Here is a 25,261-nt window from a genome sequence, read left to right on the forward strand (position 1 = left end):
GGAATGCCTGGAACACCTTACAAGGGAGGCATCTGGACAAGATGCCCAAGCCACCTCAACTGGCTCCTGTCAATGTGAAGAAGCAGTAACTCTACTCTGAGCTCCTCCCGGATGACCAAGCTCTCTTAGGGTGAGTCCAGTAGTGATCCCGTTCTTTCGGTCACGACCCAAAGCTTATGACCATACTGTAGGTGACAGTGGGAACATAGGTCGAGAGCTTTCCCTTCTGGCTTAGCTCTCTCTTCACCACGACAGTCCGGTACAGCGACCGCATTACTGCAGATGCTGCGCAGATCTGCCTGTTGATCTCACGCTCCAGCCTTCCCTCACTCGTGAACAAGACCCTAAGATACTTGAACTCCTCTGCTAGGGCAAGACCTCATTCCCAACCTGAAAGGTGCAATCCACCCTTTTCCGACTGAGAACCATGGCCGCAGAGTTGGAGGTGCTAAGTCTCATCCCAGAAGCGTTACACTGAAAGTCACAGCCTGATGAGGCCATCAGGACCACATCATCTGCAAATAGCAGAGATGAGATCCCAAGGCCCCCAAACTGGACCCCCTTGACACCATGGCTGCGCCTAGAAATTATGAACGGAATCGGTGACAGGGGGCAGCCTTGGCAGAGGCCAACATTCACAGGGAACAGGGTGAACTTATTTCTGGCAATGCTTACCAGGCTCCTGCTCCGGTTGTACTAAGGACCAACCAGCACGCAGTAGCATGCCACCAACCCCGTACTCCCGGAGGACCACCACACAGGACACCGCGAGGGACACCGTGTGAAATGGGTGTAGAACTATTAATACTTAATTCATTCCTTTGAAAATTTGTCTCTAAAATATACTGATTGACATGTAGACTGTCCAATGATTGCATGAACAGTGACTGTAAACATGGCCAATGACTTTTACCCAAATAATTGCATTTCTTCTATTCAAGATTTGACTGTTAAAGAACTAATAACTGACAAGTAGACCAACCAGTGATTACAAGTGAATGAAAATCCAAGCATTGACTCTTTTCCAAACAATCTTAAGCCTTTCTATTCACTATTTAGCCGCGAAAGAACAAATGATTGACATGTAGACTGCACCATGACTGCATGAACAGTACCTGAAAATCCTGCCAATTACTCTTCTCCAAATAATCATTATTCTTTCTAGAACTTATGACTGACATGTAGAGTGCGCAATGACAGAGGCTGGCCAATTAGGCTTTTTTCCAGTGTATTCTCCATCCATCCATTTTCTATGTCGCTTCTCCTCATTAGGGTCGCTGGGGTATGCTGGAGCCTATCCCAGCTGACTTCAGGCGACAGGTGGGGTACACCCTGGACTGGTCGCCAGACAATGGCAGGGCACATATAGACAAACAACCATTCACACTCACATTCATACCTATGGACAATTTAGAGTCACCAATTAACCTAACATGCATGTTTTTGGAATGTGGGAGGAAACCGGAGTACCCGGAGAAAACCCACACACGCACGGGGAGAACATGCAAACTCCACACAGAAATGCCCAACGAAGACCCAGGTCTTTCCGATCTCCTGACTGTGACTGTGTGGCCAACATGCTAACCACTAGACCACCGTGCGGCCCCTCAGTATAATCTATTAATCGCTAAAAGAACAAAATGACTGACGTGCAGACCGGCCAATGACCAAACGCTGACTGAAAATGACAGCAATTAATTATGCAGTTATTAATGATACATTCTCTAACAAACTAAAACCAATTACTGTAAACATGTACACATAACACGTAAAGTTGTGAAGAGGGTAATGCTACTTTTAATGACCGCCAGGTAGACTGCCCAAAGATCAAATGAATGACTGAACAGGTTGCCAGTATCACCAGACAAGTACAGACAAGAAAACATGCAAATGTCCTTCATTTGTCTTTTTCAGGTTTCAAAATGACAGTTTTTGCATCTGCTTTTAGATCAAAACAACCCCTAAAACAAAAACGCAAATGGAAATGACTGAGCTAATAAAATATTGATTTTAAAATCCTGTTCCCCGAAATGTTTGGATGCTTGAAAAGAGCTTGATGATTAAAATGAATTCTAATATTTGTAACTAGTGTAGTATTCTATAGTATGTAAAAAGGTCACACATTTTATTAACATTTATCACAAGCTATGGCCGTTTATCTTTTTTGAAAAGTATGTTTTGTTTGTGGAACACCTTCCTGTGAAGCAAATGGCATCCGTGAAAGGCTCTCAGTGAGGGAGCAGGCATCCTTTACGGAGAACTGCTGTTTATTTGAAATGAGCCTTTAGGTAAACACGTTACACGGCGCACAGGGCTCCGTCTGCTTTTGAAGTGGACGGCACTCAGGAAAGAAGTGGGTGGGGGAAGAAAAGAAGGCTGCCCTTCAGAGGAAATGAGAACACAGACTTCATTCATCATAAATGTACGTAGAAAGAGCACAAAAGTGTTCTGGTATATTAATATGTCATCATAGAGTATCGCAACCTCTCTGTTCTTCAAAAATCCTCCTGCTTTCCAAAAATTCAAATCCCTTGTAAAATTACCACCAGGGACAAAAATAAACCACATCTCTCAATGAAGAGCCATTGAGAGCTTGGATGACGGGAACAGGTTCGTGTAACAAAAGCAAGTTTGCCGTCGTTCCCCCTCAACTTTGGAGTGATGTGCAGAAAGCGGGCCAGGCCTGCGCTGTCTGCGCAGCCCCTTCCCAAGCTTTGAAGCTGCTCGAGTGTTTCGACGGCTAACCGCTTTCAGATGAGGACTGTGGCATTTTATGAGCCGAGTAAAAACGATACCTACACATGTGTAAACTGGGGGGGGTAGACCGAGTTGAGAGCAGAGAAAAAACATAACTCCTCAACGGTTTCATACGGGGATGTGTCATCAATCTTGTGGAAGAAAATAGAAGCATGAGGATGGATATTAGTGATATCTGCTCACCTAGGCCAGACTTCATTTCACCATAGCACAATCAGCAAAAAAGGCCAGCATCTGTACACTTTTTTTTTTTTTTTTTTTTTAAATCAAAGAGAATGACGAGGGGTTTGTGGTGTGTGCGGTTTCATTCTCCATGCCTCAAACATAGCAGGGCGTCAGCTTCAGGAATGTGGAGCAAGGATGAAGTTTCTAAGAATTCAGGGAAACGTCTGAGGGATTTTTTTTTTTTTTTTTAAACAACAAAGTAACATGTTACAACCTTCCAAGGAGACAATGCTGGATGCTGAAAGACTAAATGTAGTCATTCTGGTATTACTATACAGTCCAACAGTCAGACTGCATGTATTGGTTCGTGTATGATAAATCTTCTACACCTTACCTGCTGCACACAAAAGGGTGAAAATCTGTCAAAACATGCCCCCCTGTGTTGCCTGTGCTATTATTTATTCTGTTGCTGTTATTAAACCCCAAAATTGTGACTGACTGGAAATTTCTCATTATGCGCTGTACAAAACACCCACTGCAACTTTAGGGTGTTTCGCCGAACCACCATGAAACCTTTAGCAGACTGACAAGCCCCTACAGTATCTGTCTAATTTGAGCAAGATTGGTTGTAAAACATAGCCGCCAAACACCGCCGTCCTTCACTACATCGCGGTTCGAACATCGATCACTGTTTTGTGGTTGAATACAGCCTATTATTAGTCAAAACATATGCACATAAAAGCAAATTGTACATATTCTTGGCCCAAATTAAGCATTTTCAACCATAAAAATGGTTAAATGAACAAATATAAGGCACTTCGAAGATGTTATATGTGGTGTAATATCTGTGACATTGTGTGCGGGGCCTGGCAAGTCACATGTGTGACGTCAGCTAGCTACTGTAGAGTTTGCCAGAGTGTTAGCATGGTTATGAGTGTTGTGAGTGCCAGTGACAGGCATGAGTTGTGGCTTACAGCAGCTCCTGTGTGAATGTTCACTGCGCCATTGCAGTAGTATTCTACTACACCGGCCACCAGGTGGTAGATGAGACAATAGCCACCAAATATGCTGTCAATGCTAGTCTATGCAATGTCTTATTTACGTATAAAACGTCTTATTTTCTATTATTATGTCAACTATATTGGGTAATACAAGTGTAAACGTACAGTAGGTCTTAAATATGCTTTCTGTGCTCTAAAATATTCCCTTTATAAATAAAGAATCCTACTTCGTGGAAATTCACTTATCGCAGTTGGGTCGTGAGCCAGTTAACCGTGATAAATGGAGGACAGCTGTATTTGTATTACATGTATACTCGCACGTCATCCAAAGCTCAACCCAAAGGGGCACCACAAATGTCATTTACAGTCATGTGACAACAGCAACCATAAGATTGTATTGTGCCATTTCATTTCCCTGAAGCTTCCATTGTGAAACATACACTATGTCAGGGTGCAATCTGACCTCTGCGGAGCTCACGTTTCCACTGCCCTCATTCATAGAAAAACAAATTTATATCCAAGAGAGGAATCCCCACACTTTCTAAAAATAAGTAAGAAACCTCCATTTACAAATATTTAAAGAGACGACATGCAAGAATGTAAGGTGATGTGAGTGCATCATTCAAGATGCTGTGTGCTCAATTAGAAATGCCCATAATAACATCTCCACCACCCATAAATACATTTTAAAAAAGAATATTCCCATGACTGATCCAAGGATTGCGAAATGAAGTACACTTGGAAAAGAGCGGCTGCCTTCTAAGAGGGGTAGAGGGGGGGCAGGGGTTTATGTGGAAACATACCTTACACACTAAAATGTAATAACCTTTGAGTCTCCCGGTGTTTTACTTGGCCGGGAGACTCAACAAGATCAAACACAGACTTGGATCCAGACGTTTTTGCCAAAAATGTCAGCATTAAGCAAAGGACTCCAGATTCAGGTATTTTCTTTCCCCTGGCAGCGAAGCAAGAGCGCAGACGCAAACCGTTAACCGTCCACGGGGCTGTCCCAGCATATCCCGCCCACTACCATCACTGTCCCACTGCTGCACAAAGCATGCTGGGAAGGTAAGGGCTCTTTCCTGCCATTAACATGGAGGAAAATCATTCATGTAGACAGCATTTACATATACTATATGGAAAATAGATGTGGTTAGCCACATAATTAATTTTACAAGCAGGGGTTGGGCTCTTGAATCTTTATTCTTTATTTATCAGGACATTTTGGAGAAGCCCATGCTTCCAACTTTGTGGGAACAGCATTGCCCAAAGCTTGAGTTGATAAACAGTCCTGCATTGAGTTGGTTCACCACAAGTAAAACGCAGGAATGTCCAATATTGGCATAAAAATGAGATGTCGGTTCATATCGGTGTCGGCTTGCCTGCTGATAATGATGTTGACGCGCGAGTGATAACAAAATTTGCCAGCTCAGTTGGGCAGATTTGCGGCCTGGAATTATTTCCAAATTTTGCCGTCATATTGTATCCATGCAATTTACAAGGATTGTAGAGCATTACGAGGGGGAGTAAGGCGTCCCGTAATACTTCTAATCTAATCTCACACCACAGAAAGAATCACTCAGACTCACATGCAACTAGCGCATCTGCAGCAAAATAGTACGTGACAGAAGATGTGATGAAGGAGCCCAGTTTTTAACTGACTGTATTAGTCCAGAGTTTGATACTTACGGATACGGATGTTTGTGCCACACAGATATGTGCAGCTTTCCGAATTGTATCATTACCAGCATTATTTCATTGTATTCTTATCTGTGAATGTATTAATGCTAACCTGTTTTACTTGTTGCATTTGTTCCACAGAACAACAGCTTGAACGAAGTGAGCCCTTTTGTCAGTCCTACGGTCTTTTTGTCTCAGTTGGTGGAGGCAAGACCGATAGCATACACACAGAGCGCAGAAGAGTGTAGCCTCATGGTAATGCAGTGAAAATTAAATCTGTAGATTCCAAAGGATTGTCATATATATATATTTTTTTACTGTACGTTTCTTAAAAAATGTTAAAATCTCATCTCATCTTCTCATAGACCTAATCTCGTGGATCGTCTCGTCTCCTGAACTGGGTGTCTCGTGACACCCTTAGTATTTAGTATAGTAGTTTCAAAGTTTACCGATTACATTTTATATGTACATTATATAATAGTTTCATAGAAAGAGATAGATCATGTCGACTTGTAACTTGCATGCTAAAAAAGTGTGTGCACCCCTTATCTAATCATGTACGATGTAACATAACGTAACATAAATACTCATTTATAAATATAGTACATATCAATATTTTCCAATAAATGAATGATAAAAATCAAGAGAATGCCTTGTGGTATACATTGTGGCTGTTTACAACCATGCATTTCTTCTATTTTCAGTTCCCAAAGGTGTCCCATATTGTCCACGTAGTGCATATCATCTAATGCCTGCCATGCTATTCAGACGCTGCTCTATGCAGTCCAGAAAGTGTGGGAAAATGTCACAAACATCATGAAAAGAAGCGCCAAGATGCAAGCCACTTCAAAGCGGTACTGACGGCACGGAGAGAGAAGGCGACGCAACTTAATTCCATGAAGATAACAGCTCCGATGGTAATGAAAGCGTGTCTCTTGTCTAAAAATATTCCCCTTTGAGTTGTCTGTAAGAACTTGACGTGGAGGAAAACGCCTTCATGCCCTGACGATTGTCACACAGCACATCAAACTTTATGAAGTAACATTTAGCCAATGGATGTCCTACACACAGTACACTTTATTAGACATTGACAATATATGTCCAGGATGTACTGCTCTCATTTTGGTTTGCTGTAATGGCAAAATTAAGTGTGTGATAACACATAAGGAAATATTTGTTACATTAAAGATGACCATGTGCAAATCTAATGCTGCATAGTGATTAATGATACACGCCATGGATTGCTTCATAACAAAAAAAAGATATACGGTATATAGGATGATAATGAGTCTCTATTTTTAGGGATTTGATTACATTTCCGTCATCAATTGTAGGGAAAATTAATAATTGTTGTCTTTATAAATACTAGTCATAGTGGAATGAATGTTATGAACTCCTGTTTCCATGCTAGTTTCCATGCTGTTTCCATGCTAGTATTATGTGAAGATTAATCCGAGAGGGACCTTGGAGGACCAAATGTGTACATTTCAGTTTCAAGGGTAATTGTGTGGCTTGTATTTTTTATTATTATCTTTCAAATTTCATGATACCTCAGTTGCTAGAGTCTTGCATAACTGCCGAGACGCTTTACCCTAGGGGGTCCCATTATAACGGCATATTTAAACGTAGCCTCTACCTTCACAATACAGGGAAAACAGGTTCTAGGTGATCTGGGACACCTATGACAGAAAAGGCATGAAAACATTAAAAGTAGCCCTGAGATTGTAGATGCTGTGAAAGAGACTTAAATTGGACTTTTAACACAAGGACTGTTTTGGAACCTAAAAAGCGTAGCTTCATTTGTAGGGCGGCCTCAAGAGTCAAACCTGCCTGGACATCCTGTTGTCCTTTCTTTAGACAGCAAGGAATGAACAGCGCCTCCGCTGGTGGCAGCTATGTGGTGCACTCCATTATGATTCAATCGCTTCAAGACTTCATTCTTCACATTATTAGCATGAGTGCCCAAAATCTAAAGAACCTATTTCCATGAAAAGTAGAGGGGCGGCACATACAATGTTACAGTCAACTTGTATTGGGGCCGACTGGGGCAGTGAACCTGCACCTACAAGGCTGGACTACGGCCTTCCAATTTGTCAACCACACAAGTCTGATGGACATACTGCAGTTGGGATTGCCTTGGTGGATGTCTGGCACAGTGGCAAAGTCCAAGTGTCACATCATGATGGTTCTGCCCTGGTGAGTGTTAGTCAGCACTCAACGTTCCAAAATACCCTCACGGACATGTAATGCTTCTTTCCATCAAACACACAGACTGGGTGAGACTCGCCCTCTGACTCAGAGGCGACACGGTGACGCTCACGGCAACGCTGCCGACATGAAAGAGCGGCTAAATAAGCATCTCGCACTGGTGATGAGTGTGGAGGCCGCCCTGGTGATGATGTTTACACTGACAGAGAGGTTTGCATTAGGCAAATGGCAAACCAAAAGGAAAAGATAAACAGAAGTCTCAGAAGTGTGGAGTGATGTGCATATTGGGCGGCTGCTATTAATGCGGGAGATCAAAAAGCATGCTTCCATCAAGAGTTGACTCATTACAACCTGGCAACAAGGTCAGCTAGTAAGACGAATGAAACATACTGAAAAACCTCCACCAAGGCAGAACAATCGTAAACATGTTAGTCTTTAATGGAAAACTAAGGATGAATGATACTTTTCTACTCCAGTCCTATAGGAAGCAGCAATGTGCTTGACACGCCAATTGCGGCACTATTTTTCACCACAGCTTCATAGGGTTGGGTATTACTTACATATCCGGTACCGGTGACAAATCGGTACTTTTGAAGCACGTTTTGAGTCTGCATTCATTTAACACGGAAAAGAGGCAACAATAGCTACTCTTGTTTGCGATCCTGTTACTGCTGTTTACGGCCGCACCGAGTTTCAGTCCGCATCCCTCCAGCGATATCCATTGGATCTAAGGGGTTCGAGCCCCACTTGGCCCCAATGCAAGCTGACTAGGAAGGCAAAAAGTGAAAATAAATGATTTGATCCGCCGCTTTATCCGGATCTGCACCAAAATGTAATCGGTACTTTCTTGATGTCCCATGAGGCAAATTATGTATTTAAAAAAAATAATAATCTTTTTATTTATTTTTATAAATACTAGTGCTTCATAGGGAACATTTGCATTTAACTTTTATATCGTTGAGAGTGTTTTTCCTGTTGCATTCCTACTAATGAATAATTAATGGACTGCAGTGTGCCTAACTCTGCCCTCTAGGTACCGTATCAACAGTAGGGTGTCAAAAAATGTGACAAAACATTAATTTTGTACCACTTACAGATTATGACAATGAAATGTGAACAAAATGCATACCGAACGCAACTGAACGAAGCTGTTACATGGAAACGGGACTGCATCCCAAAGTGAGGCAGATGTTGGCCCCCCCTTTCCTTCCCTTCTCAATTCCTCTAAAACCCCTCAAACATCTCCCCAAAGAAGAAAAAAAACACCCTTAAATCCCTACTCCTCCTCTTTTCCTATTCCGCGGCAACCTTCCCACCACATACCCCCCCCATCCCCCTCTTTTTCTCCCCGCTCCAGGATTTTTCAGCACAAACCAGGAACAGATGTCTGCCGGGGCCGTGCTGAAAGACCCCGCTGTTCTGGATGCCAGCCACATGCTTTTCATTCAGAGATGAAGGCTCACAGCTCGCCTTCTTGTGAAGCCATTTTCAGTGGGGTGGGGGGTGGGGAGGAAGGGGTGGAAAAAAAACAGACCTTCCAAATGCCTTCAAGACTGTTTAAAAGGAGCTACATATACCAGTGCACCTTTGTGTCTCCGCTACGCCATGCTCGCCTCTCCGGTGGTGTCACAAAAAGGTGCTGCGCTCTACATCATCAGCAAGGCAGAGTAGAAAGTCAAGGGATGCTGCTGATGCGAAGGTTTCTTACTAGTACATCCAGATGGGCAACATCTCTCTATACAAGGCGATGATAAATTCAAAAGGCTGGTGCTTTACGATTAAGCTCTTAAAACTGTCAGGTGTAAAAATGAAAAGACACCCCATGGGGTGTATGTTGTAGAACATGTATCTCGACTGGGTTGCCTGTACTAGTATTTTTCTGACAAATACACTGCATGGTGGCGCTGTCGTTAAACCACAAAGTTAGATCCTGTTAGTCGGACTGACTTAAAATTCCTCACACAGCTCACTGATGCTCTGCAAAACACCCGCTGTAACTTTAGGGTCTTCAGTCAAACCACCAGGAAATTTAGTAAACACCTTTACGGGACTGGCAAGCGCGTGTCTGTAAAATAACAGCAGAATTGGCTGGAAAACATGGCTGCCATCAAGAAAAAATGTCTTCTACTTATCTACCTGCCTTTGTCTATTTACGTCAGGGCTGTCCAGCCATTCTGTGATATTTATCATTATTGATTAAGGGTGCAGACAAGTCTGAATATTTTTGTGGTTTGATTTGACAAATTGTAAGTAAAAATGATCAAATGTAGAATTACTACAGCTTCTGCTTGGACAAGTAGCAAGCAGCAGTTCAACTCCGATGGAAAAAACAGCCACGCCACTCGCTAACGCTGCGAACATCGTTGGATTGCAAGGTGTGCCTAAAGCACTGGAAGAATAATGTGCACTTCCAATAATGCTAGCACTGGCACCTTAATGTATTGTCATTCATAGCAGTGGTGCCATAGTTCATAGTCTGACTGGCTTCTGACTGCCCTGCTCTCGCGATACAGCTTTCTCTAAGCGATAAATCTCATCACGTTTTAATATTGCAAGATCTCGAGACTAACATCTTTGTCATTGTTGTGATGACTCTAGATTTTCTACTTTGATGTTCTATCATATTAGTGAACCAGCCGGGACACATCTTGTGTTAGCTTTAGCATTAGCACTAACGCCACCGTACAGAGTTGTCTGCGGTGTTTGAGAGACAGTTTATTCAATTTTGGCATTTGACTAAACTTCTTTAGCTTGACTATTGCAGAGACGCTAACCTTGGCTAGCCTATGCACTAACTTCCGGCTATTCACTTTCAAGGAACAGCAGAATACCTGAATGTTCTGAACCCCTGCTCTCATGCAATCTGTTGTATTAAGCATAAATACACTGCCTCTCGTTGTTGTCGATGGGTGTAGTCCTTCACTGCACTCATGTTGTTCTTCTTCATGTCACAAATCAGTTAAGCCCGAATCAACTGCGCCTCAAGTGCCTCATTTTGCTTCAAACCTTGCCTCAATTGCTTCAAAACATGATTTATCAACAATCAAATTCTGCACAACTGTCAGAATTCTTCACAATCTATGTGACTAACGGGCTGTGGCCGTGGTTCTCAATTATTTAATTAAATATGCAATTATTTTCTGTCTGGACAGAATTTTTTTCCTTGATGAAATGTTTTAAGTATCGTACCCCACCGCCTCTCGCGCCCCCCCGCCCCCAACATCTCACCACATCACCCCACTATTTGAGAAGCACTGGGTTATGGCCATCCCTTGAGGAAATGTTAATTTTAAGACATGATATTATAACGTAAACTCGAAAACTGGTGTATGACATCCGGTCAGAGAACACAAAGTCATCAGATGGAATCATTCAATTGAATTGTGGAAGCTGAAGTGTACACACCAGGGGTGTCGCGAGATCTTGCGAGATTAAAATGTGACACGATTTCCCATTCAGAAAAACACAATAGGCCTGGGATGATAATAAATTAATTAATTCATCACACAATAAATGAAAATGAACTATAATTTGCCAGCCTTAATACATTGCCATGTGCATGTGTGTCCGTTTTCCTCGTCGCTCACCTCCAAAAAGGCAGGAAGAGAGTTCACTCTGTGCATTGGTTTCAGTACCTTGGCGCGTTTGTTCCATAGAACAACGGCACTAACGCAGTGAGCCCTTTTGTCAGTCATACAGTGGAGTGCAAGGCCAGTAGCAAACACACAGAGAGCAGACGAGTGTAACGTAGTAGAAATTATATTAGTAGATCACAATATATTATTATTTGCTATTATTATTATTTTTTGGTATTTTTTCACTGTACAATTCTTAAAAGCAATTAAAGTAAAGTAAGTAAAATCTCGTCTCGTGGACCCAATCTCATGGATCATTTTGTCTCGTGAACTGAGTGCCTTGTGACACCCGTGTGTACGTGGTGCATTACTTTAATATATGAAACACACAAGTACAAAATCTTGTTATTATTCTCTCACCTAATGAAATAAACTCAATATGTACATCTTATATGCATATAAACAGAATATCACTATAAAAAAATGGCAGCAAGTATAGTTGCATATAATAAGTGTCAATTAAACTGTCGTCTTAAACCAGCACGAGCTGGTTAGTCACGATAGCTCGTTCAATTAGCGGCCAGACACTAATTACCAAATAAACACAGCTGTCAACTGTCAATCCCAATGATAATGATAGCAGAATTTCAATGAAACATCACACACGCTAAGGAGAAGCAATTAATGCCGTTAACTGAGAAGACCCACCAGCTCGCTGCTAATGCACTGCACCATGGTCACAGTTTGCTGCGGGGATACCATTACCATTGCCATCTGCAGTTTTTTTTTTCCTGATTGAAGTTCAAATACAGGAAATTTACAGGAAACTGTTTAAACAAGAGGGCGATGGGGAAAAAAAGGGCAAAATACAGATGTTTCCCAGGAAAAACGAGAGGGTTGACAGGTTCGATGTGCTCATTATCTTATTTACTTGGAGCATCTCCGTTTCATTTAGCACATGCACGTTTACTGTGAATGGTTGGTATTTAACAGCGTGGTTTAATGGTATGTACAAACAAACCAAAACGAAAGTCAAGTATTACAGCGTTTGGAGCCTCCTCACACACAACTGAGCCCCTTCTGAATCCATGTGTGATCATGTTAAGCTTTTTTAAAAGTGGACTGATAAAGCTTTTTGTTATGGAATTCCGCCTGTTGACACATTGGCTCTTCACAAGGAAGACTGTGGGAAGATTTGAGACCAAGGGTGGTGCTGAAAGGCTCAATTAGTCTGTCATTATTGGGGCATCCCTGCCAGCCCGTTTCAAGCACTCTGCTCGTGTGAGACAGGGCCTGGATGTTGTTGGAAGTTTCCAGAGGTGACACATACAGTGAAGCCTTATGGGGCTCATTAAATCTATCTGTGTTAATAAAGAATTGAAAATCATCCGGGAGAGACTTGGAGTACAACCGCTACTCCTCTGCATTGAGAGGAGCCAGATGAGATGCTTGGGCATCTGGTCAGGATGCCTCCCGGACGCCTCCCTGGGGAGGTGTTCAGGGCAAGTCCGACCGGTAGAAGGCCTCGGGGAAGACCCAGTACACGTTGGAGAGACTAACTGGCCTGGGAACGCCTCAGGATCCGCCGGGAGGAGCTGGACAAAGTGGCCGGGGAGAGGAAAATCTGGGCCTCCCTGCTTAGGCTGCTGCCCCCGCGACCTGATCTCGGATAAGCGGTAGAAGATGGATGGATGAAAATGACGTGTAACTTTAAAGGGATAGTTCGGATTTTTTGACATGGAGTTGTATGACATCCCCATCAGCAGTGGACCATATCAGCAGTGACTTACCCCCCCCAGTTCTGGTCTGATTTCCGCGACGAGGAACGTAGTTCTGCTTAGGTGCTTCTCAAAACAATATGCGTTCAAAGGAGTAATACATTCACGTCATAAAAATGCCTACTCCAAAAAAAAAAAATCAGACCTCACAAATCACTCGGCATTTGTGTGTATGTGATGAAGACGCTCGCATCTTCGTCTGTGATGGAGCACCGCAGTGATCTTGTCTTCCACGGGGGAAGAAGATGCAAGCGTCTTCATCGATTTTTCGATTTTTTTTAGAAAAGGCATTTTTATGATGCAAATGTATTACTCTTTTGAACACATATTGTTTTGAGAAGCCAAACTCTTTACTTAAATGACCCATTATATGATATGACCCAATGCAACTAAGCAGCACTACGTTCCTCGTCACGGAAATCCGAACAGAAGTGGACTCGCAGGACCAAATGGGGGGGTTAAGTCACTGTTGATGGGGATGTCATACAACTTCATGCCAAAAAGTCAGAACTATCCCTTAAGAAGACCTATACTTACTATGCATTCATAAAATCACCCGCTGCAGTTGCACGATCCGAAGGAGCTGAGGTGAGCGCTAGCTTCGAGCGCTGGAACAACCGCCAACATCGACGGACTTATTGGCTCAATGCTACTAAAAAATCATCCAAAGTGTGGGAGTATTTTGAAAAGGTTAAAGATGGCCTCAAGAAAGTAAAGTGCACCTTGTGTCAGCAGCTTCTTATACATCACAGGACAACAACCAACACTGCATATCATTTAAAATGGCCAACTTCATTTTATATCCCGACTGTGGATTTTAACCTGTCATGGTCCTGCTTGACTGGTCTTGCCGCTGCTTTTTTGTCTGTGTTGCAGTGCCCTTTTTTGGTGTTTCCTCAGGCTGAGTGACCTGCTGCACACCTGCTGCCAATTGCTCATCAAGCCTTTATCAGCACGCCGTTTACCACACTCCCGCTTCCGCTCTGTGCCACGCCATGTCCATAGTCTTGCTTTGTTTTTGCTATTTGTACTTTTGCCCTTTTGTTTGTACTTTTTTTACTTTTAGGTGTGTGGCTTTGCCCCAGCTAGTGCTGTGACGTTTTGTTTTGCCGTGCTTCAACCTTCTGTTGCAGACAACTTTTGCTGTACTTTTTTAAGTCTTTGGGGGTATCTTTGGGTAGTTTAGGTTAGCGAGCTGTGTTGAGTGGAAAGTCGGACTTGCCTGTTCCGCAAAGGAAGGTAGCTCTCCTTTAAAGCACCTGTATCACCATGGTACAGTAACTTACTATCTGGTAACTGGTATCTGATAACCTGGTCCCGACAAGGTTATGAGCTTTCATCTTAAAATCGGCTATGAAACTAATTCAGAGATGGCGTCACCATTTATTGAGAACCTATGGAGCCCCCGAGGGAACATAGAGAAAAGAAAATTGCAAAAAAAAGATTCCCTGATGATATTATCCATCTATAAGGGTGATAGAGTTTAAGCCGGGGGAATATTTTTTTTTTTAGCCGAGCACCAGGAATAAAATGCAATATGAAATATGAATAATTAGGCCAATGTTAGCAGACAAATATGTCACAGCAGTACTTGCGTGAGTACTCAGCCCGTTAGTCTTCCGATATTACAATATTTACTGGAAGAATAAGCACTCTGAGGCATCTATCAACTGGAAGAAAACACTTGTTTATTCTAACAAGGAAAAAATAGTCACAAATTAAAAAGATCGCCACAAAATACGTCAATACTGCCATCGACTGGTCACAACGAGATACAGTATTTTGAAAACAATATAGACATAGTTCAAAGATGGAAAAAGACAGTTGTTGCTCCAGTTTATTTATTTATTTTTTTTAAATGGATAAGTATTAATATGTCACAGTTGTGCAATGTTGAGCGTTGATAAATGAAAAGACTTGTATAGTCAGTAGAATAATCAGTGTTGACTTGCGAATTTACACACTCAGCTTTATTCTGCCAGCGGTCGTCCCTCGCTCTCTTGGCGGCGACAGTGTTGCTTTTGGCAGTAATAATCTTTTTTACCTCCTCATAATGCTCAATAATTACCTGCTCATCTTGTGTAAAATACACTGGCAGGGATCGCTTCGTCTTTGCGCAGAAGTATAACACCCCCTTTTATGTGAACGCGCACTGAGCACAAAGCTGGGAACCGGACTTGACAAAGTTAGTTGAGAACCACTGTTGCAATACCATTTAGCTTTGTTTGGGGAATTTAGGTTTTGTTGAATTGCATCTTGAGCACAGAGCCTGGGTTGGTTGAGCCACGTCCGCAGAATACTCCCTTTGTAATCACATGTTTTGTGCTCTTTTTTGTTCAGTAAACCTTTTTTGATCTCACTTCGTGCCTGTCTGCCGCCCCTGTGACATAAACCAAAAACTTGGGCTGCTAACAGAGAGTTTTGGCAAGTTATTGTTTTTCAAGCCATGTTGTTCCTATTTCATGTGCACTTTGCTGATGTGTGATATGCCCACTTGCCCCAAGTGACCGTGTTTCCGTTTTGTTCATCCTGTTTTCTGTCTCTCAATAAATAAAAAGTTGCTGTTGTTGCGTACCTACCATGTTCATTTTTTTATCCGAGCGTTTTTCTTTCAGGTGGAAAAAATGAGATCTGTTTATTTGTAGGGATCCTCATTATCTCTGCTCTTATCAAAAGTCGACTACGGGCAAAATCTACCAAATCAGATTCAACTATGAAAATCATTAGTCAAAGATAGCCCTAATTCCTGCACATATTGTGCTTGGTCATGGCCATGCTGCTGAATCACATCCCCGTAACTATTTCTTCTGCAGCTTGCGGCGGGATTACAAGGCGAGGGCAACCCGCCAGCTGCCGACTGGAATCATGCTTTGCCCAAAGATCAATATTTAAAGTAGTCTGATTTGCTGTTATTTCTTCCTAAAGCAAAGCCTTTGCAGATTGCCGGGCGAAAATTAAAGCTTTATCAAGAAGCTTTCTAAGTTTACACAGGCTCACGTTGGGCACAGGCCATGTTTGTGCTTCTTTTCCCGGCAGTACATCATCCCCCCTCCCCAAGACGGGGCAAGGGGGGATTTAGGGGCGAGGGTTCGGAGGTTCCGCTGATATCAGAGCTCTTTTATAACTCTCAGCGCTGCACTTTGAAGTTGCAGCCAGACAGCCCAGGAATCCTACTCCCCCGTTCAACAATGAGGACGGGGGGGGGGGATGTCACAGCTAAACAGCAATGTACGGCCAATCTGCTCCCCCTATGAAGTCACAAGTAATGCTATCTGTCCCTGCAGCTCATCAAGCAGGGCACTGCTATGGGAAACTGCAGAACTTAGCTACTGAGGACCACATGTTGACAAATATGCACATGTGTACTAAAGATGAGGCACTTCCATTTCTACAGAAATATCACAGTAAAGTTAAAAATGCGAGGACACAAATTCATCAAAATAGCCGCCTGCACTTTTGCTTCCCCCCCATTTACTGCGCTCATGACGCTGACTAAGTTTATTCGCTTTCACATCTTTAAGGGTGAACTGACACTGGGTCAGTTCAACTCACACTGACTCATTTCACTAAACAACAATGCACAGAAGGCCATTAGGCTGATTTGGTTGTATTCCATACAGGCATGGCCAAAAACATTGGCATCTTTGGCATGTCAGTATCCTTGGCCAGACCATCACGGTATCACTGCAGGTTATTTTGTGACGCAGCATTATTTCAACATTTAAATTACACGCCTGTTGCACATGCACGAGGTTGTACATGTAAAAGCGTATTGCAGGCTTTGATTGTGTGGATTATTTTGAGTCATTCTGTTTATTTGCGTTGCACATGGTGGCAGTTATTATTAATAACTGGTGGAAGAGAATGACCTTTTTAGCGTGTGCATGTGCTCATGCATGCACAATCTTGCCAGGCCCGGGTCCACCTCTTCCACATCTGCCAGGGCCAAGAAAGCGTATCATACTCACAAAAGTGTGGCCCGGGAGCCATTTACGGCCCATGGCTATTTTCTAAAAAATCTAATTAAAAGAAAAAAAAATTAAAATAATAATAAAATAAAATAATAAAAATAAATAATTATCTAATAATAATAATAATAAATAAATAAATAAATAAATAAATAATACAAAAACAGCAAAAATTTAAAAATCTGCAGTAATACAGTAATTACAAGAATAAAGTCTAAATATTAAGAGACATTTTTTGTAACTTAACTACAAAATTTAACAAGAATAATGTTGTAGTATTATGAGGAAAAATATGTAAATTTAGTAGCATAATGTTGAAAAATTGAAGAAAAAATACTTTTAAAAAATATTATGAAAAACTAACAAAACAACGAATAAAGTTGTAGTTTTGGAAAATCAGGTCGCGGAAAAACTTATAATGTTACCATTAATACAGTAAAAATTTTCTGGGAAGTAAAGTCATAATTGTAAGAAGAAAAATTTACAAAAAGAAAGTTGAAATAATTGGATTTTTTTTTTTAAACAGCAGAAATGAAAATATAGCTGTAATTTAAAAAAAATAAAGTCAAAATATTAAGAGAAAAAAAATTATTTTGAAAAGAAAAAAGTTGCAATTTTACGAGAATAACCTTGTAATATTATGAGGAAAAATAATGTCATTTTAGTTGCATAGAGTTGAAATATTAAAGAAAAAATACTTTTTTTAAAGTCGTAATATTAGGAGAAAGAAACAACACAAGTTAATTTGGAAAGTTAGGTTACGGAAAAAGGTATAATATTACAGGAATAAAGTCAAAATATTAAGAGAATAAAGTCATAATATTACGAGAAGAAAATGGACAAAGATTATCAAAGACTATTATTATTGGCCAATCGTAAACAAGCAACTACAGATGACTTGGCTGCATCACATCTGCTCATCTGTTCATTCATTATGTTAGATGTACAATGTCGTCATCATTATTATCTTTAAAATCAGTGCTCACATATTCTTTTTTTGTATATCGCCCATGTGTGTCATAAGGCGCAGATGAAACCATCACCTGTAAGTCAATAATTTCACGTTCTGTTGTTAAATAAGGATTAAAAACATGAGATAATGTCAAGCATACCTTATGACACAAATCAAAAAGCTCTGTTTTACCCATCCACACACAAACAATGAAGCCGGAGTACTGTATTTGAAAAGCTCCACTCTGACAGGACTTTTTTTTTTTTTTTCAATTTTTAAAGAAATAAATCCCACATTTGCATGTGAGCGAGAAGCCAGAATACATCAAAAAGTATGCTTTTTTTCCAAATATCCAAATTCGTGTGGACATAGCTGAAGTCATGCAATTCTGCATTAGACTAAACATTTTTGGGATGCAGCGTAATTTACAAGAAATCAATGTCAAATGATAAGCTTTGCTTTGCTCTGAAGTTTTGCAACACTTGACGGCTTCCAAAAGACGAACTAACCTCAACAAAGGTTGTTAGAGGTAAGAAGAACATGAAAAGAAAAGAAGAATATACAGTACATTACATCAGAAGTTATGCGAAGTACGCTGACTCGCCCTAACAAATCACTACCACTGATTCATGATTTACATAAGCAATGGCAAGGAAAAGTGAACACAAACAGCAACCAGGATGCAATTAGACAAAATGTCTTTCCCATCGTTGTTGTTGCCGTGTTGTAATTGCCACTTGCATGTAATAGGTGGTTAAACAGGTTGTAATGACAAGTACATGGCAGTCATTAGCGAACATCCTGCTCCCTCGCACTTATGCTCAAAAACAAAAGGAAAGTTTGCTCTGTTTGGTTGGAAATGAGACTAAAGACATCTGATGATTCCATTCAGAAACATGACGTTGTCTGATCATGGGACAGACTTTTAATTGGAAATATGCTGCATCAAACAAAATAAATGTCGGTGAATGAGCTGCAGTCACACAATTCAAGGACTATAATGTATGTTGAATATTGCATACTTATTTTGCCCCACAAAAGAAAGCTGAATCCATAAAATCCTCATTTCTCCAGATTGAGGCGACGGCTCACATGCATCAAGAGTGAAAAGGGGCTGAATATGCAGATGTGGTTGCAAGGAGGGAATGGAAATGTATGGAAAAATGATTATTCTTACTTAGCTTAACCAGCAGCTACAGTATAGCCCATGTGGTCACATATACATACGTACACTATGATGGCATAGTCAGCTTGGTGTCATTCCTAATAGAAGTTTTGTGAAAAATGACCACGGTAAGCCTTTCATGATGTACTGTAAGCAAGTAATGATAGCAAATAAATCAGGGCCTGATAGACATGAGAGTGGGAGGCACCTACTAATAAAAGCCTTATGCCTTTGGTGGGTTCCCTTCAGGGAGGAGTGTGAACTCCGACGCCCAGCGAAGCTCGCCTTTAATTTGCCACGAGTGGGCGGTTTAAAGGCGTGAAATAGTCTATTACTGTTGTACAGCCACCCACCTTACCTACTGTAGGTGTCTGTACCCGTGTGAACTTAGTGGTGGACCCCATATTGAAGTGATGTCATGTTGCTGCTGTACAGAATGGGAGGCATTGAAGGGGAAAAAAAAGACACAGGCTGGAGTCATGGTGCCAGCAAGCCACAAGAGTAAACTTTATACCCCACACTCGGGGGAGACAACTACCTTTCCATCCACTGTGTGTGTGGGTAAGGCTGTCGTATCCTACCCAGGGACACCGGATCGGAATAATCGGCTCACTGTTGTGTCGGGAGCCAGACGACGTGTCAGGAAGAACAAGACACTTTGCTCAGACACCAGTGTGTCGTCTTCACACATGCTCGTCAAGACACTTTGCCCTCCCCTTTAAAAGTCAAAAAGGGCTCAGCTCATCTTACAGGGTTGGTGGAGGGGGTGTCACAGCTCCATCCAGACTACTTTCATGTGCCAAACACACTCATCCCATCACAAACACACACACAGCTGGCATGCTTTAATCTACTGGAAAACTGGTAAACAAGCATGCATTGTAAAGCAGGAAAAGCATAAAAATGTGGAATATTATTTAATAGCACAACACTTGAACTGATTTTTTGAAGTGGAATGTTTTAATAATTTGTCATTATTACTATTTGATTATGCGTGTTTGTAAATTATTACTAATTGTAATATTAATTAATTATACTAACACTAAAATGAAACATAGGTAAGGAGGTAGGAACGCTGGTAAACAAGCACACAAGAAATGTCTAAAAATGTGGAATATTTGTGTGAGACTTTATTTTAAGATTGATATTCTTTTACATTTAAAAAAAAATAGTATTTATTAGTTTCTTAATCCTATTCTTACTCTTTTACTTTTTGTAACATTATTATTATTATTATTATTATTATACTTAATCATATGGGAAAAAAATAAGGCTTTTGAGCCCTTTTACTAAATTGTTGCCCATTAAAGCTACACACCGCATTCATACAGATTTCTTCTTATTATTAATTAATCCTACATAGGAAATGAAGGTTTTTGGGTCAGTTTAACTAATTTTGTGGCCACTGAAGTTGCATACACAAATATCCATCCATGCCACTTGTCTTCACCAGGGTCGTAGGGTATGCTGGAGCCTATACAGGCTGATTACCGGCGAGAGGCGGGCCACACCCTGGACTGGTTGGCAGCCAATCACAGGGCACATATAGACAAACAGATTTATTATTATTATTATTATTATTATTATTATTATTATTATTATTTAATTATTGATTAATTCACGGAGGGAAATAAAGGTTTTTGGTCATTTTCACAAATTAGTTGGACACTCAAGCTAAACACTGCATAAAACAACAATGCAGCATTCATTTGATAAAATAACATGAAAAGGGATGAAAGAATGTATGATTTGATGTTCAAATGCGTATATAATAAATGTATAAAGTATTGCAAACAAAATAAGAAAACTAGGTTTAGCTGTGACGCAAGTGAAACAATATCACAATATATAATATCAGTATGTGTAGCCCATGTTTGAATATACATATTTAAATGCGTATATAAATAAGAGTTACCTGCATGTTCTTCATCTTGTGATCCATCCCTCCATAGCGCTCACATTCGTCCATCCCTCTCCGGAGGAATGCGTTCACTACAAAGCTGTCGCCTGACACAAAAAGATACAAAATAAACTTCCTGCATTGTGACTCCTTAATGAGCCATCATGCACTTCTTTCGCTAGATCCTCACCTTCTGGGTTCTCTCTGCGCTTACACGCTTTTGGGGAACATGCAAAAACAAGACACAATTGTTACTTCATGAATTAAGTTATTAACATTTGACAATGCATTTTGATTCTAAGCATCTCTTACCGTGTTTGGACTGAAGTTTGCCCATTCTTGAGCCTCCACGTCTCTGGATCAATAAAAAATACTAGTAAATCCAACAAGGGAGGAGAACAGTCAATGCCTCAACTCAGCATGGTCACATTGTTGTGCGAGCCAAAAACTCCAACTTCATCCAAAGTCCAACAATTCAATCTCTCGTTCATTGAGGAAAAGGAAATCCAGAAATAACAAGGCGAAGTAGTCAAAAAGATGTGATGTGGAGAACACCTTAAATTGCAGTGCTCCTCTCTCCTGAGTACACCTCGGTCCGACTGAGCTTAAACACACCACATGCGCTCGATATGTGTCTAGTGAAAGCGTACCATATAACCGCTTCCGGTTAGTCCTTTAAAACAAAAGCATGCAATTGACAGAATGCATCCCGGTAATTTTGTGCGGATTGCTCTAATCAAGCGAGTTCTAAAAATAAACATTGTGATAATAGTGCCAAAAATAATAACACAATGGACTGCTGTATTTATTTTTTTGCAAATATATATTTGCTCTAACATTGGGCTAGGCTATCCTAGGCTAAAATAAGCTAAACTAACAAGCTAAGACTGGATAATGCTAAAAACACTGTCAAAACCCCGTTTTGGAAACGTACAATATGAATTTTGTATTAAAAGAATCTAAATTTTGACCCAATATCTGATGATGTAGCAAACATGTTTAGATCCAAGTGATCGAGTCTATCTGGCATGCAAAAGGGCATCTTTTCTTGGGGTTTTGTGTGTAAAACCACTGTTCAACAAAGCTTAATGTCTTCATTTTTTACATCTGTGTACACTGTAGTAAATGCTAATTGAGGACAAAAGAGACTCGGCCAAAGATCAGCTCATGAGCGTTTTTCCAATAGGTTTCCGTGCATTAGTAAAAGCGTGCGCCGCATGTGCTAAAGATAAACCGCTGTTTGTAGAAGCAAACCTGGAAGAACACGCTGTACTTTGAACGTTCTTAACTTCAAAAAGCTTCTCCACACTTTTATGGCTTGTTTCTCTTGGCGCATGTTAAAATAGAGTCTGGCTGCAGAACACACGCCTCCTAATGTTGTCACTATGTAAGGGCCATCGTTTTTTTCCCTCTGCATGAACTCATTAATGTGTATTTTGTAAACAGCACACTCCTGCAAGACTGTATTTCAAATGAGCTGAGATGCTTGCACGCCATTTTAGTATGCCGTTATGAAGCAGGGACTGATCTGCCTGGAGCAACTCATTTACTGTTCCATTCCACTTCCTGTCTGTGAGAGTGTAGCTGATTAATGCTCAGTGAGGAATGCAGTTCTAGAATACTGCAGCTCTATCTGCTGTTTCACAATTCAGACAGAGGACGTTTCAGATGTGTCTGCGGCTGACAGGATGAGCGTATATTTGCATATCTCATTGATGTCAGCCCTCTCTCATCCTGCCTTGCCTAATTATTGCCTTCTCTTCATGCAGCCCAGCTCTGCTGCATCCTCCTCGCAAGGTACAGCCTCTCTCTTTCCCCACTGCTACATCAGATGCTTTTCCTTCAAGGGATGAAAAACATGTTGGGGAAATATCAGAATGCAAGCAAGAAGGAAGCGATAGCACATAGAGAACATTGAAAAAGCTATCAGAGGCTGTAAATTGTAGATGATTACTTTGGCATCCATCTAATCAGGCCAGAATCAGTTATCAAGAATCCGTTATGCCAAATTGAGGGTATGCACACACAAAAACGGCCTAGTTAAAAATGTTTTCTATGATAAAGTTTCATGTGCAGACGGGAATGTTGTCAAAACAAACCCTCTTCACAAGAATATTTGAAAATGCCTGAAAACACTGTTAAATGCATGCCAGGCCAGTAGATGTCACTTTGCCATGCAGTGCAATGCATGCAAATTAAAAACGCTCTAATCCAGTGGTTGTCAACTGGTGGGTCGAAAACCAAAAGTGGGTCACGGATTCATCCTGGATAGGTCGCAGACAGCTAATCCAAAATGACATAAAAATAATAAGTGAAATATCTGATTTTGTGCTCTTATTGATATTTCATTTGTATTCATTTCCTTGACAAAATGCATTCATACATTTCTAAAACAATGCACTTTGGACATGTAATTATGTAATTCATGTTTCAAAAGATGATGGGAAATAAAAAAAAAACAAATACATTTGCTTGGTTTAAATAAAAGTATACAAAGTATAAATAAACAAATGAAGGCCTAAATAAATATTAAAATAATAACTTCAATGAATGTGTAAAAAAATAAATACAACTTAAAAAATAAATATATAAACTATTTAATAAAAACATAAAATAATAAAGACTTAAAATAATACAAATATAAAAGTGTAAAAAAAACTAATAAAAATAGTAAATACCTAATGTGCACAAAATAATACAAATAAATCAAATTAAAATGATTTAAATAAAAGTGTAAACAACAGTTTAAATACAATAAAGATGATGTAATGTAAAAAAAAATACATATAACAATGACTTAAAAAAAACATAAAAAATAAAAAAAAAACAAAATGACAAATAAGTGTAAACATTTTAATTTAAAATGACTTAAGTGTAAAATATTATTTAAAATGACTTTTTAAAAATGTAAAAATTAATTTAAAAAATGTCTTAAAAGCGTAAAAATTATTAAAAAAAATAAAAAATGACTTAAGTGCAAAAAAATAACAAAAGATGAAAATTACTTAAACAAATGCATCATTTTTTTTTTATTATTAATAAGGACCAAAATAAAGGTAACATCTTGATGTTTTTGGGTTGTTTTTTTAAAAAAATCAACTTTACAAGATGACAGAAGCTGCATTTTCACGAGTGATCAGCACCCAGCAGTTTTATCTACCTCTGCATGTGCTTTAAAATGTTGCCAGTGCTACTCAGCTGTTGTTGCGAAAGTCAAGCATGTTACGCTTGCCGTACTGTTGTTTACAATGAACTCAATTGAGCAGTTTGCTGTCTATCGCTATTACAACAGTGGTTCTGTTGCTAATGAAAATACATAAAATTTACTTCAATATGCATATTTTTGGTCTAATAACAGGCAGTATTCAACCACAAAACAACATTATTTGTTAATTAATAAATATTTGAGAAACTGTGATAGCGTGAAGCTGCGAAATTCGAACCACTAAGTGGCGAGGGATAACTGTTGTGAACAGTGACATCGCCAACAAGTGGCCTGGCGTACACATTATAGCAATTTCAAACATTTTCTTAATATCTTTTTCAATTTTTAAAAATCATTTTATTGTCATCTAACAATGTCGTTGCAGGTTGTTCCACCCTGATACTTGTTTTTGGGCATGTCAACAGCCAAAATAACTTTTTCCAATTAAAATGTTGTGCAATGTATTTGGTATCCAAAACAAAATGAGTGTTATTTTCCATTGTTTTGTTGCATGAATGTTCCTCCCAGCATGCCTATAATGTGTGTAAAATCACCATTGGCGCATGCAGTGATATTCCACTGCTTTCAGCAATTTACCTTAAACGTCAGACTGTTTGTTTTCTTTGGAGGTTTCTGTCATTGGAACAGTAGGAAAAAAATAAAGAGACTATACCAAAACAAAAACGGCTTTCGACTTTTCTTCCTCTCACTTGATTGCCTTTTGACAGCCTGCATTTGGCCAGACAACAGTCAGAAGAACACGGCCTCCAGACAGAGCAATTATGGTTTTATTTACTGTTGTCTTTCGCCATCTCCTCCATATTTCTCACTTAACACAAGCATGTCTCCTTGTGACACAAGGGACTTTTTAGCATGAAGGAAATCCAATCCAAGATTTCTTTTTACA

General features: G+C 40.2%; 1 protein-coding gene across 3 annotated transcripts in view; it reads right to left on the reverse strand.

Moving 5' to 3' along the window:
- The window catches only part of nkd2b (NKD inhibitor of WNT signaling pathway 2b), a 48,125-nt gene extending 26,322 nt beyond the window's left edge, over positions 1 to 21,803 (reverse strand). Inside the window, exons 1-3 of one of the 3 annotated variants that reach the window (XM_054782372.1) lie at positions 21,462 to 21,803; positions 21,340 to 21,366; positions 21,165 to 21,256 (exon numbers count right to left, since the gene is read on the reverse strand). In XM_054782372.1, the coding sequence (XP_054638347.1) occupies positions 21,165 to 21,256; positions 21,340 to 21,366; positions 21,462 to 21,486 (144 nt within the window). In that variant the 5' untranslated portion in view covers positions 21,487 to 21,803. The remainder of the gene's footprint in view (positions 1 to 21,164; positions 21,257 to 21,339; positions 21,367 to 21,461) is intronic. The other 2 variants (XM_054782371.1, XM_054782370.1) reach the window with 2 other exon arrangements.
- Positions 21,804 to 25,261: the final 3,458 nt, after the last annotated feature.

The sequence above is a fragment of the Dunckerocampus dactyliophorus genome, chromosome 7 (assembly GCF_027744805.1).
Source record: "Dunckerocampus dactyliophorus isolate RoL2022-P2 chromosome 7, RoL_Ddac_1.1, whole genome shotgun sequence".
Classification (NCBI taxonomy): domain Eukaryota; kingdom Metazoa; phylum Chordata; class Actinopteri; order Syngnathiformes; family Syngnathidae; genus Dunckerocampus; species Dunckerocampus dactyliophorus.